The sequence below is a fragment of the Gordionus sp. m RMFG-2023 genome, chromosome 4 (assembly GCF_954871325.1).
Source record: "Gordionus sp. m RMFG-2023 chromosome 4, tfGorSpeb1-WG-v2, whole genome shotgun sequence".
NCBI classification, from domain to species: domain Eukaryota; kingdom Metazoa; phylum Nematomorpha; class Gordioida; order Chordodea; family Parachordodidae; genus Gordionus; species Gordionus sp. m RMFG-2023.
The window spans coordinates 2,044,145-2,059,753 of NC_088778.1; the positions used below are offsets into that span (position 1 = coordinate 2,044,145).

The 15,609-nt window shown below is 26.5% G+C and overlaps 1 protein-coding gene across 1 annotated transcript; it reads left to right on the forward strand.

Annotated features, from left to right (window-relative positions):
* The first annotated feature begins 4,497 nt into the window (after positions 1 to 4,497).
* LOC135928080 (replication protein A 70 kDa DNA-binding subunit-like) lies at positions 4,498 to 14,721 on the forward strand. Its single transcript, XM_065464415.1, has 11 exons — positions 4,498 to 4,527; positions 4,944 to 5,182; positions 5,225 to 5,358; positions 5,828 to 6,072; positions 6,136 to 6,331; positions 10,398 to 10,787; positions 10,985 to 11,109; positions 11,693 to 11,806; positions 12,643 to 12,750; positions 14,203 to 14,289; positions 14,580 to 14,721. The coding sequence occupies exons 1-11, from the start codon at positions 4,498 to 4,500 to the stop codon at positions 14,682 to 14,684; spliced, it is 1,773 nt and encodes a 590-aa protein (XP_065320487.1). The 3' UTR covers positions 14,685 to 14,721.
* The last annotated feature ends 888 nt before the right edge of the window (positions 14,722 to 15,609 follow it).

Here is a 15,609-nt window from a genome sequence, read left to right on the forward strand (position 1 = left end):
ATCTAGCAGAAATAAGAAAAATCTATAAGATATCATATCAATATGAAAAGAACTATATATATATATATAAACACATAGGCGTAGCCAGGATTTTCATAAAGAGGGGGGGGGGGGGATTGTATTGTATATACCTTAATTTAAAAGCATGGTAATAATTTATTCCAAACAATTATAAAATTTATTTATAAAAAGTAAGTTGACATATAGTTGATTTTACTCTATTATATAGAATTAGTTATAAAATACTACGTAAAATTCCACTTTTACACATATTTGACAGTTAGTAATTTTACAGTTAATAATTTAACAAATTTTACTAATCAATGCTCTTGATATTAAATATAGCAACAATTTTCATTCATTATTTAACGCCATCTATTTATTTTAAGTAAAATTGATATTTTAATTTAATCTTCATATTATTCATCCCACAATGTCTTTTAAAGATATTTTCTGATGTCCTTATAAATATTTTATAGTTTTTTGTAAAATATATAATTCGCTATATTGGTAAAAATTACTTGATTGTCATTTGATAATTAGATATACTGTAAATCTACGACATATAATATTCCACTGTTTGTATTTTGCTTTAATTTTTTTTTAATTTATGACTTAATTTTATCAATAGTTTTATAATTATATTTTACTTTTATTAAGATAAATAAATTAAAGTTATTCACTTTATAAAAAATTATATTTGATATACTATATTATTTAGTAATATGATGGATCTATTATTAATAATTATAATACATTTCACTTCTGTCTTAAGACTTATTTTTGGCTTATATTCCATTTATTAAAAAACATTTTTGGTTCATTTTACATATTTATAAATTTTCCCAAAAATCTATAAATTATGATGAATAGTTTTACAAAAAAATATCAACTTTTACATTATTTCTTTTAAATTATTTAAGATATATGCATAAATATTTGAGGGTCAGGGAGTGGGGGGAGGACTAAGGGGGATATTTTTTTATTAGCTAAAAATGATATTTACAAAAAGTGATAAATTTGTGAAGGGGGGATTTCCTCTTGCCCTCTGCTTTTGGCTACGCCTATGTATAAACATAACAATATAGAGACATCAAGTTTATAACTAAGAAAGCAATTAATCTCATTTTTTATTAGTCAAACTATACAAAAAATTAAAATTTTAAATAAGCGGAATTCGTCTTTGATTTTAGGTAAAAAAATATTCTATTATCATTTCAAAGTCAATTTCGTCAAATATTATTATAATGAATCATAGACTCAAATTCAATGTTGATTCTTTATGCCATTTAATTGCCTTCAAAAAATATTCATATTTAAAAATCTTTTATCAAAATAATTTTTCATCTGGCAATAAGCATATTTCCAACCAATTTATAGATTCCAGACAATATTCTTCGGAAACGTATTGAATGGAAGGAAATATTTCCTAGATTTCTAATTTTTAAAATATTTTTTAAAAATCAATAAAAATGATTAAGCCTAATTTTCAATGCACCGGGTTTGATGCACATGGATTTAATTTAATAACTAAATACATATTAACTATAAATTCATTGAATAAAATATATAAACAGGCTTAAAAGTTATTAAAAGGAATTAAAGGGAATCATTTAATTTCTACAAAACTAAAAAAAACATAATAATCACCCAACACGAATATTGCCAACTCTAACTCGATGAGGTAGCTAAAAATTAGATTTTACAAGAAATAGCAATCCCTGATGTTTTTGAAAAACTATCACCCAAATGATGATAGCTTTTGGGGTTAAATAAAGAATATTTCTTAAGAACTGAATCAATGTATAATATTATAAAAATCTGTTGAGAATAATATCCAGTAAAAAAAAAGTTAAGCAAAGACATTTATTTAAAAGGGAAGAGCTAATGCTTCATTTTCTGCAAATCTATTGATTTCCAGATTTTTAGGAATAACCTTGAAGATAGTGAGATTAGTTATTGGAACCCAATAATATAGTCTTTTTTGATTTTTTTTAAATTTAGGATGCTAGTTTGATTATTAAAAACTTACTCAATTCACTCTATCACTCCAGAGTGATGGAGTGAGTTTTTCCAATAAAATGTTGGAAAAGGCTCTGTATTAATTTTCTAAAATTGCCCAAAATTTTTTTTAATATCTCCTCTAGTTGTTCATCAGAATCACTATAAAATAAATTAGAAAATACAAAGGTACGAATGTTGTTATCAATTCGACAAAACTTCTGCATATCACTAATATTTACACTTTTAAGTTTAAAATTCTTTTAAAATGTTTGAATATGATTATATGGTTCAATGTCATAATTTTTAGATATTTATATCAATTATTATTAAAACCATTATTTTAAATATATTGGTGGATAATGGAATGGTTTTTGAATAATTCTGAGATACTATGATTTGATTTGTCTATGATGGAACATTTATTAATTATACCGTAAAGCCCATGCTAAAATTCAGTTTAAAATTTAACAGGAAAATATCAGATATAAAATAAAATATGTAAGAAATTATGTCTATTATGAAATTTAAAGATTTTTCATTATGTAACAGGATTTTTCAAATTATCTTAATTTCGCCACATTATTATTAGTATGACAGAATTATAATAGGATTGGTCAAACTAAAATGGGAATTATGATGTTAACTAAAATTTACTCATGCAAAACCAAAATATATCATAAATAAATATCAAAACTATGCGTAACCTTTTATCTAATCTGAAAGTGAATTAGTTATTTGATTGTTAACTGAAAATATGAGAGGGTTTAAATCATTAAATTTCTTAGAATTAAATAATAAAAGAAATAAAGAACGATATATACACCATTAAGATGCAAATTTAATGATGAATCCGAATACACAATAATTTTTACGTTTTATTAAAAATTAGAAAAAATAAATTATTAATTTATCTTGTTTTTTTTAAATATATTATAATCAGCTTAATGGTGATTTTGAATATATATTTATTAATAGATCCCCAATTTTAATTCTTGCTCGAATACTAGAAGTTTCTATAAATATGAGAACATGGAAAAACGCCCTTGATTCACACTAAATTTGAAACTATAAACGCTTTGTTATTTGGTTAAAATTATATTTTCACTCTTGTAACTTTTTTTAAAAAAATTTGTTTTTTTTCTTTAAAATTAAAATATTTTATTAAATTTCTTTTTACATAAAACCTAGTAAAAAAATAAAATTTCTAAATAAAATTATCTAATTAGAAATAAAATCCTATAATTGAGTCCTCAAAAAGTAATCATAATTTTGTCTAAAAATTTCTATTTTAATTTTTTGTCTAATAAAAAGAAATTCTCTGGGTTCATTTGTGAATTCGTATTTTCTTACCCAGATTTTTAAAATACATAAATGTTGATGGAGAAAAATGCTCGTTCGAAGAGGTAAATACTGTAGTAAATATGAAGTTTTTAAAATTTTTTAATTTGTTATATTTGTTTGTTTTTTTATTTCTGCCTGAATTATTAGATTGAGATTTATGTTTGATAGGAATGATGAGCCACATGTGTAATCTCATATAAGTGATTTACCAAGGGCCCAAGGTATGGTTGTCATAGTATCAGGTCTTAAGCCATCTACTTAAGATAAGTTTGTTGGTTCAAGATTATTCGGAATGTGGGCAGCTGTTAGGCTTCTATTTATTACATGGTTTACTGCTGTGTGGCGTTGATGTCGTTTTTGACTTAATATACAATTAAGGCCATGCCTACCCTTTGAATCGACGGGTGATTTGCATATGATGCAAGCATGAGGCTGTAAGATATCACACCCAAGACGTAAACCAATGATTCTATAAAAATAATGTTGAATATATAATATTTTATATAACATATTTGAATAGCTACGTAACATGAAGACTTTTCAAAATAAAAATAGAAAACAAGTTTTACAAAAATAACAATAAGTTTAACGAAAAATAAGAATTCAAAAATGCTATAAACTATAAGAAAAGTATAAATTGATTATTAAGAATATCAAAATATTATTGTGAGAACAGATTAAAAAATAAGAGTAGTAATTGAATATTTATTATATCAATATTAACAATTAACAAATTTATTTAATTATATTTTTGCATTTATTCTATTTAGGTTAATATTTTTAAACGATTTATAGAGTTATATTTCTGGCTAAAATTTATTTTTACATTTGATATCTATTATAAAAAAAATTTTTATCTATATTTTTTTAGTGAAAAACTCAAAAAAATACCAATAAATAAAACGTTGTGCAATTCATTCGGATCATCTAACAATTTGTTAATAACTAAAGTCATTCTAGACTAGTTATATAAGCAGGTCATTTTTTATTTTCACTTAATATTAGCACATGGAACCTTTCTTTTCTTTAAATTATCTATTTTCCAATTATATTTGAAAAATATTAGAATACTCATCAATGTCAAACATATATCTGTCACATTTAGTCACGTAAAATTTAATAAAATATTTTATATATAGCGTTACCGCCAAAATGAATTCTTTGACACCAAATTCAATTCAAGTTATATTATGTTTATTTTGAGTTTACCTTACAAGTTCCTTTACGATATAAACAAATAAAAACTAGTTTTATTGATAAGTGAATGTTTAAATATAGGTTTTCACAATACTAAATATATATAAAATTAACATAGCTAAAATAACCCTCCCATAATTAAATTTTTTTAAGTAGAGAATGGACTTTTTATCTCCTCTTATTTCTGATGAGAATTGGCCATGCTTTTTGCATGCTCAATAACCATGGCCTCTTCTCTTAATTAATTCACTTCTTTTTTTCCCCTTGTTTGATGGGCTTTCTGTAAAAACCAAGCATTGCTCTCTTTATATAACCATTATGTAACATATAGGACTATACGCTTAATATCATGTAATTCAAGTTATAATAAATATTTTTTATATTTAAAATTATGTATTTAGGATATAATCAAAGGTGATAACATTGATAAACCAATAGTTCAGCTCTTGGGATTAAAAAAGATGGCAGGAGCAGATATATCATCTGATAGATATAGATTGTTATTATCTGATGGTAAAAATTGCACAACCTCTGTACTTTTAGCAAATCAGTTAAATGATCTTATTACAAGTGGAAAGCTAGAAAACTATGCCATTATTAGACTTGATAAATATTTATGCAATAATGTCAATAATGAAAAGTAAAACCATATTATTTTTAAATCTATTTACTCTTATTTAAGGCGAATTTTAGTTGTACTTGAATTAAGTATTGTTAAACCCGGTAATATGTCACAAAAAATTGGTAACCCAGAACCTTATAAACAAACTAATGAAAATCAAACTGTAAATAATTCTTTAGATGGAAATCCAACAAGTTTATTTTATTTAAATAACTTATTAGTATATATATATTATGCTAATTAATAAACTTATTATATAACTAAATAAGAATAACTCTTAATGAAATCCTATTTTTTAAAATATATAATTTAGTTTGTAAATTATTAAATTAATACCAGAGATGCACACATCTAAATATTGAGTATAACCTTACATCAATACTTATATATATCCGAGACCTTCATTTACTTTTATTTTTTGATTAAGCCCTTGTTTATTTAACCTACAGGCATGCATCGATGAAAATATGTTTAGCATTGAGGCATGAGTTAATTTATTTTTTTAAAGTTAAGCTCTATATTTTCAAATTTTGCTGACTAAAAATAAAGCAATTACTTTATTATACGTGCAATTTATTTTTTTTATTATAAACATTTTGTATTACAATTTAAAAAAAACAAATGTACGTTACGATAAAATTTGGGTATTTTTAAATTTTGCAGAAAAGGCCAGAAATAATTCTCAAAATATTGGCCCTATAAACCCCATTGCAAGCTTATCTCCCTATCAAAACAGATGGATTATAAAGGCGCGTGTCACAAATAAATCTAACATTCGCACGTGGAGTAATTCGAAAGGCGAGGGAAAACTTTTCTCCTTTGATTTATTGGACGAAAGTTCTGAGATAAGGGTGACCTGTTTTAATCAAGAATGTGACAATTTTTACTCCATGATTGAAGCTGGCAAGGTTATTAATTTCTTGCTTTTATGACAAATATTTTATTTTAAAAAAAAATATATATTATCTCAGGTTTATTATATATCCAGAGCAACGTTGAAAGCTGCAAACAAATCATTTTCCTCCATCAAAAATGATTACGAAATAACTCTCAACTCAGATTCATCGGTTACACCGTGTTACGACGAAATTGATGATATCCCAAATATCCAATACAACTTCATACCTATCAATGAAATATTGACCTTAGAAAAGGATATCATGATAGGTTATTTTAAAATATTAATTAACCAAGAACCACGGGCAATGAATCGGGAGAGGTTCTAAATCACGAAACAAAAATTTTTAAAAATTGGGAATCTTGCCTATATCTCCTATAAAATTTTTAAAGTGAATTTTAAATTTAATATTAATGGATGCTACTATGGAAGTAAACACTTGTATTTAAATTTTATTTAAAACAATTTTTTTTTAGGAGAAGTAAGATTTCTAATTTTTAGCCATTTCTGTTTTAGCAATTTGGAATGGGAACCAATAAATCATACAAAATAATGGTTCAATGTTGGCTTGTAAAAAAAATATTGATATCCGTTTAGTCTGAACTTTTTAGAAACAAGTGTTAACCATTTCGTGTATACAAACTTAATAGTATATAGCAGGGGTATGCAAAATTATTCAAAAATTGTAATTAATTGCTAATTATTATTACAAAATTTTGTAATTATGTATAATAGCTAATTCCTTTTTAAAAACGATATTAATTACTAATTGCATGTAATCGTGATTTTATAGAATTACGTAATTACAATTCCTTGTATGTATAGTAAAATTAATATTAAATATAAAAGTTTTACTCATTCAATATAAAATACAATATCATAAAAACATTTATTCGATATTAATTATTTATAAATATTATATTTGAATTTTTCATCATTATTTTTTTGGAGTTATGATGGCCATTCTCAGTTTAGTCATTTTTTTTTTAAATTAGATTTTTGGGTTTTAAAAAATATATTAATTTTTTTTTTCCCTTTTTTGTAAAACTAATTTATATATAAACCTAAAACGAAAAAACAATTTTGAAGTTTCCATCATTATGACAATAAATAAATATATATAAAATTTTTAAATCAAATTAGAAATAACCATATTCTATAAATCTTATTAAATATAATTTTATTTATAGATAAGAAAGTCATTTTAAAGATTAGAAAGGCCTCTATTCTTGCACATTAATCTTAAAAATATGAATTAAAAGCCAGTTGGATCAATAATTGTTAAAAATTTATTTAGTTTAGTCCATTCTCAGATTTACAAACTCATTCACAATTCAATGATTTTTACCCCCTTGGCAATCCTGTTAATGAACGACTAACAGATATGGGGGAAAAATTTTTATTGTATTAATTTATAATTAATTAATTATTAAAAATTATTTTAAGGAAGAGTTTATCTCGGAATTAATATTTTAAGTTTTTTTGTCAAATTTTTGATTATTATACAAATTATAAATAAATATATATTTTTTAAAATATTTCCAAAAATATACATTAATTTAAATCTCAAATATTATGTATATATATATATATGCATCTTATATTTTATTGATTTTCTCAACTCAATAACAGGTAATTTTTTTTAAAATTTTTTATGTGTTATCTATAACTGATTTATGATTTTACTTGTACCTCAAGAGGAAATGTATAAAGTTTATACATTTTATATTAATATATTGACTAGTTGAAACCATATAGGACATGTCAATACTTAAAATTAACAATCTAGCAATATTTACAACCCTTATCCCTATAACAGATTTTATATGTATATAACTTTATAAAATTATCAATATAATGGCTTTAATTTTAAAATATTTAAATCATTCTATAAATACCAAGCTTAACATCTTTGTCCCATTATAAGGTGAATAAATCTGATAAATAGAGTTATCTTAAATGCCTTAAAAATTTAAATTTAATAAAATATTTATGTTTTAGAATTCTGCACAATTTTTATTAGTCATGTGACAATGTCCGATTTATGTTACTATATTTAGTCTAAATGTTGGAATGGCCGATGCTGGGATTTTTTCGGCGAATTTTGTTGGAGATGGATTCACGCCAAATGGATCCCTAGATTATCATCGAAAAAATGATGAAGGACGGGGCAAGTTTGCAAGGAAAGTTTTTTATGTTATAACATAGATGATGCTTTACCAAGATTAAGAATAGCAGCATCAATTGCTCATTGCAAGAGGTAAGATTAATTGGAAAATTATTCGTTTATAAAGTTTCTGAAAAAATATTTTAAAAAACACAAATTTGTAAGGGTCCACATGATATTATTAATATCACTCTTCGTAGATACCTTAACATCATAATCCTTTTTTATACTCATCCCAACACTTGAATGGAGTGGGAGGGGGGGGGCAATAAGACATGAATATTAGTTTTAAAACTGCCGCTCAGTGCATAAAGATGCAAGATCCTGGAAAATCCATCTATATTTAAACATCTCCATAAATAGCGAAATACATGGAGCGATAGAAAAAGTTACCATCGCCGATAGCTAATCTCGGGGAGTTATTGACATAAAATTTTGGGGTTGAAAAAACGCCTTCTATTAATTTTTAAATGAAAGAATGTCTTCTCTTACACCTATTAATTTGTTTTTTTTTTAAAAAATATTTTTTTTCAGAAAATTTATAAATGAATTTCCAATAATCTCAAACTCATTTAATGCACAATTGATTATTTGCTATTCTTAATTAATCTTGGTAAAGCATCATATATGCTTTAACATAATGAGCATATAAAAACCATTCCTTGCAAACCTTCCCCTATCTTTCATCATCTTCGAAGATAATCTAGGAAAGCATTTAGCGTGATTCATCTCTGACAAAAAAGCCCCTAAAAAATTTCAGCTTCAGCCATTTCAACATTTACACTACAATATATTACACAAATCGGACACCGATGATAACTAATAAAAATTGTACAGAATTCTAAGTATAAATTTGAATTGCAAGGCATTTAAGATAACTCTATTTATCACATTTATTCACCTTGTAATGGGACAAAGATGTAAAATGATTTAAATATTAAATTAAAGCCATTATATTGATAATTTTATAAAGTTATATATGCAGATAAAATCTATTATAAGGATTAAGGGTTGTAAATATTGCTAGATTCTTAATTTTAAGATATGAATAGATAATTTTTTTTAAAAAAAAATATGGTCTGGCTTGGCCTAAATTTTATTTATTTATTTTTTAAAACCGAAATATTTTTAAATGGCAATTTATTAGCTATAACAAAAAAAATACGAAAAATAAATTTAATATATTTATTAAAAAAAATCCGAATAGTGCCTAGTTTTGTTAAAGTGCCCAACTTTAGTCAACTATAAAAGTGAGTAGTCACGTGTTTATTCAAAAAATATTTGGATCATTCTTCAAATTTAGACTCAACTTAAGAGGCTTGATTTAATTTTTTTAGGCTAAAATCTTGACTAGGCCACCATAGACATGGTCAAGTTAGGTAATTTAACAACCCTGCACATGGTCACTCTAGCAGGTCTCTTTAAATAGGAATACATCGACTTCTTTTTTTATATGGAATGCAATTAATTACAGTTATTACTAATTACACAAAAAAAAGGAATCGTAATTATGGAATTACTTTCCCAACCTTGGATTACATTCTATAGACTCAATTCGATTATGCAATTAACCTAAATATTATATATTAATTACTAAAAATGGCTCACACAATTATTTAAGTCAAATTTGATATTTTTGATGCATAATTAGTGAGGATTCATATGTTTTATGGTTGGTTCGTATTTTAGTCATCCCTCAAAGTTTTTTTGAACTTATTTATTGACTCTTTTAGAAGGTCCATACTTTGGTGACAATTTTTTTTTTATTCATTTGGGGTTTCGATCGATAAATGGTTTTTGGTTGACAAACGTCCATAAATGTTGATTACGAATTGGCAGATTACAACAAATACCAGTTCGGGGGTAAGTTTGTATCCCCTGGACTGGGTAAAGTGGCATTTTTTTCCCCTTCTTCTCGTTACCTATCTCTCTTTGAGAATGAGTTCCTTCAGGATTTTCGTATTTGATATTATTTTTGGGGGAAATCAGAATTCTTTTTTTAGAAAAACCCTAGAAAGCTCTGTAACTTTTCCAAATTTCCAGAAATATTTAATTGCTCTTAGGCATCCTCCTGCCCTTGGAACTTTATTGGTAGGTACCCTATTGTCAGAAAATATTTCATCATTTTTTTAAATAAAAATTAAACTAATTTTGACAAATTTTCCAAGACGTTATTGCGGTCATTTTATCCGCCAGCGATATCCAGACGATTATTAGTCGTAACATGAACAAGGAGATCAAGAAACGCGACTTAGTTATTGCCGATCAAACCATGACTTCCATAAACTTGACCATGTGGGGAGCTGACGCGGAGAATCTCGTCCTTCCTCCCGTTGGAGGCGGCGAAGAAAAGCTGGTGATAGCGGTTAAATCAGCTCGGTTAACGGATTTTAATGGGCGTTCTCTATCCCTAACACTCTCGAGTTCGTATCAAATCGACCCCGACATTAGCGAATGCGCCAAATTAAAGGAGTGGTACATGACTCAAGGGCATCTCATGAAGTCCTCTATCGTTCACGCCTCCGAATCTAATATTATGGGCTCTAGCGTGAATGGCGGTATGCCAATCATTTTTTTTATTTTCTTCGCCTTTCTTTCTTTCTTTCTTTCTTTCTTTCTTTCTTTCTTTCTTTCTTTCTTTCTTTCTTTCTTTCTTTCTTTCTTTCTTTCTTTCTTTCTTTCTTTCTTTCTTTCTTTCTTTCTTTCTTTCTTTCTTTCTTTCAATAAATTATATTTTATTTATAAACATTATCAGTCAGCACTGATTGGAAGTTCTTGCATCAAATCAAGGACGAAAATTTGGGGCAAGGCGATAAGCCAGACTACCTCATGGTTAAAGCTACAGTGGAATTCTTCAAGAAAGAGAACAGCATGTATCAGGTGGTTATTTTTATTTACCACGAAAAAAAAAGAAGTTTATCTTTGAAAATAGTGTTGCCAGTGTTTGCACCAATATCGCAAAAGTTTACATAGTTTTGCCCGAGGTCCTGAAATCGCTACACATTTGACTATCTCGCTCAAAAAAAATTTTGTACAAAAACTGATATCTCTTTTTTTGTTGAGTTTTATTTAATATTTTCATTCGATTCTTATATCATAAATGTGCCGTATTCCATGTCAAATTTATACGCCCACACTGCCCCGGCCCCTTTTCAATTTTGATAAAATAAAAAATGTTAGGTTAGCACGTTTTATATGTTCCTCCAATCTAAGTTATTGTCAAAAAACGAAATTCGTAGCTCGCTAGCAATTTACATTAACCCGAAGTAACGTTTGGTTAACGGTAACAAAACGTCTCTGTGGACATTGGTGGTATCGGTGCAACTTACCCCTGAATTCTGATGCGAAGATAATGATTTTTTGGGGGAATATTTTTAATCAAATAAATACGAAATTATAAAATTCAAAATATCGCATTTTTTTTTAAATGCTCGTTATAATTTTTTATTGTTTGTTTTATCAGGCTTGCCCTTCGACCGAATGCAATAAAAAGGTTGTCGATATGAATAACGGTAAATATAGGTGCGAAAAATGTCAAAAAGATTACGACAATTTCAAATGGCGCCTAATTTTGTCGGTTAAAATATTTATAAATTTGAATAATTTTGCGTATAATAAATTGTAGAAAATTAATGTCAATTTATGAATTATATAGAAATGTTAAGATTTAGTTTAACGGAAGTTTTTTTTTTAACCTGAAAGCATTCTTGGGTTTTATTTTAATCGCGGATTATACAGTAATCATTGCATCAGAAAGAACAACTTAAGTGATAAAATGAGTGAATTTTGATGGTTAGGCCTAATTTTTAAACCAAACCACACTCATAAAGACCGCAAATAAGTTTGCTTTAGGGTTAAATGTAGGTTCACAATTAGTGCTGTTTGACGACTCGTTTTGAGCCGAATTTTAAAAACGGCCAACTCAATATTTTAGCCAGAAAAATAGGAAAAATATTGCCTAATCCTCGAGATTTGGATTAATAGATGTTTCAAGCCTTCGCGCCATCCACGATTAAAGGCTTGCATAATGTTTTTCTGAATAAAACATTGAGTTAGCCGTTTGACCACACTAGTCATAATAACCTGTATCCCTCACCAAAAAGATTGGGGTCAACTTAAGCCTCGTAAGAAATTTGAAGAGTCTCTCCTGAAAATTATGAAAAATGGTCGTTTTGAAAATTGCAAGTTAAATAACTTCGGTAATTTTTTTTTAAAAATTGGTATTTTGAACCCCACCCTCTGAGATTGTAAAGAGGCTACTGACCATAATAGCAGCCTAAAAAACGTAAACTTTGTTATATGTGTACAGAAAAGTTAGTGTTTCACATAGGCATTTCTCTCGGTTATTATCAGATAATATTAGTAATTTTATAAATAAAAAATCATTTTCTTTCACTTGTTCCTTAAATTTAGGTCAATATAGCAGATTTTTCTGGGAGCCAATGGGTGATGGCCTTTCAAGAAGCGGCAGAAATGTTGTTAGAAACGACAGCGGAGACCTTGGGTGATCTAAAAAACAGTGTTTGTAAAAATTGGATATTGTTAAATAAGAGATGCAATATCGATAACCGTTTAATTTTCAATTTTTAAACCTTATACAAGTGACCTACAACTTTATTATAGTTGAATATTTACTATATTTTTTTTAGCCGTTTAAGCCAATTCGGCCCGCTCATAATATCGGCTAAAATCAAGTTTTTACCCGAAAAACTATTACTTTGGCCTTCTCGGTTTTTCTTAAAAAGAAACTAATCTTCAGCAATCGCCTGAAGATCGAGCCGACATTTAGTCATTACCCTACTGATGACCCTTCCAAAAATGATTATTAAATCTTCATAAAATTGAAAAGATTCTTTTTTTTTGGTCCAACATTAACCTATAAATTTATTCCTTAAAATCATACAAAAATTTATCTAAGCCCAATAAGAAAAGGGGGTTTTTCTTTCGGCACACTCTCTTTTCTTTCAAATTATTCGCACAAATTGTACGTTTCAACGCAGCTTTTTCGAAACTTAAATGCGGCTATGTTTAAAATTGAACATTATAATGTATATATTTTTTAAAATATGAAGCGTCTAAATTTAAAACAAAACAAAAATGCTGTCCAATTTAAACGAACGCATTTAGAAATGCATTATTTACGTTTTGAAAGCTTTTGAAACGTTAAATTTTGTACGCGCTATAAGTTTTAATTTTGCTTTTTTTAAATAATTTTTTTCTCGAATCGATGATAAAAATGGGATTGAATTACAATCTATCCAGATTTTTTTCTTCCAATCAATATTCTTCGTCATTTTTTTTTGGCGTTCGGTGGTGAATGGCCAATAACTTTGTTAGTAATTGTTCCGACTTGTCAGGACATAGATCCAAGTTTGTTCTTGAGAATTGGTTTAATACTGAAAATAACAAGAATTTTTTTTTATATATATAAAAACACTACTATATAAAATGGGAAAATAATTATATTTATAATTTTTAAGAAATTAATTTTTTTTTAAATATAAAAAATAAGACAAATGAGCCTAAAGCCATCAATTATCTCCACTAATGTTTCTTTATTGAATTTTCTTTTATAATTCGTTAATCTTTAGAGATCAGCACAGGTTGTATGGTCCAGCCCAATTTTATATTTTTACATGGCCCGGATTTTTAAAAAAAAATAAAAATACGACCTGGCCTGTATTAGCAGGTATAGGGCCAGCATCTCTGATATTTATTAATATAATAAATTCCATGTCAGTTCTAAGACATTTTTAACGAGAAGAAATATTAATTATATATATTAATTGTGTAATTTATTATTATTAAATAATTTTCTTTTTCCTTCGGGACATTTTCATTAATACGCATCTATCTCTAAAAGTCTGGGGACTGTTATTGGCCACATCGGCGCATTCTCTAATAACCAATTTGAATTGTTGCTGTTGTTCTCAATATAAAAATACACTTAAATGATTTATTTTTATTTTTTAGAACGAGGCATTATACGACGAAAAATTTCAAAATGGAATTTTTAAATCCTACATATTCAAACTCAGGGCTAAAGTGGAAACATTTAACGTGAGAATTATATTTATTTATTTAATAAAATTTTTTTTATTATTATTGTATTATATATATATTTTAAAAAAAAATTTTAAAATTTTTATTTCCCTCATTTTCCTTGTGTGCCAAAGGTTGCGAAAAGAAATATTCAAGAATTGATAAGATTAGAGATTTAAAAATTTTTTTTTTTTAACTGTTCGTTATGGAGAGAATTTAAATATTTCTCAATCATCCACATTACCAACAATACATAAATGATTAAATTATTATATTTAAATTTCCTTTTTTTTGTATCCTTAAAATAGGAAGAAACTCGATTAAAGGTCACCTGCATGTCAGCGAAACCCGTCAATTTTAGCGAATATAACAAACGACTGATAGACGAAATTACTAAATTATCGATAAAATGAATTCTGTAAAGAAAAGATACAATTATTATTTTTTTGTTTTTGTTTTAATCACCTGTTTATACCCTTATTCTCTTATAGATTAACAATTGTAAAAATATTTTCACAAATTATATATAATATTTATAGTTTAATTATTTTACAGATACATACATGATTTATTCAATATATATTATTTATAAAAATTAAAATATACAAAACTGCCGATTTATTATATTTTACCGGAAGTCCTAATTTAGGCCAAAACATTGCCATTTTACTTATTATTAGGGGCCCGAAACTAATATAATTACCTAAAATACTGGTTTATACAGACAATTAGGGGCCGAAAATAGTATAATTACGTAAAATTACAGGTTTATACAGGCAATAGGAGCTTTTAAGATTAATATTTAGATAGCTATCTTATAATATTTCATATTGTTATACTTGTTATTTAAAAAAAATATATATAAAACAATGTAAATTCAACCACATCCTAACCTATTTTTCATTGTTTATAGAGAGTTAAAAATTGCTAGATTTTTTTCTATATCGATTATATTAAATGATGATTGAATCCTTTAACCCAATAGCTATAGTGTTGCCAAACGGCTCGATTTTTAAAAACTTGCTAAATCAAGATTTTATCCAAAAATATCACTCAAGCCTGGAGACTTTGCTTATAGAAGAAAGATTTGGACATCTATTAACGAAATCCTGAGATTCGCATTATATTTTTGGCTAATATATTGATTCAGTTAGTCGTTTAGCAACCCTACCCAGTACAGATTCTGTATTTATATTGTATTTAATTAACCATCAGATCCCTGAATCATTGATAAAAATAATTAAATTTTCTTATGTAATAAAATTATTTATCTGGAAACTAGGGGTCTAAAAAATAATTCTCAAAATTCTACGTTTCTCGTGGCGTAGGCGATATTTG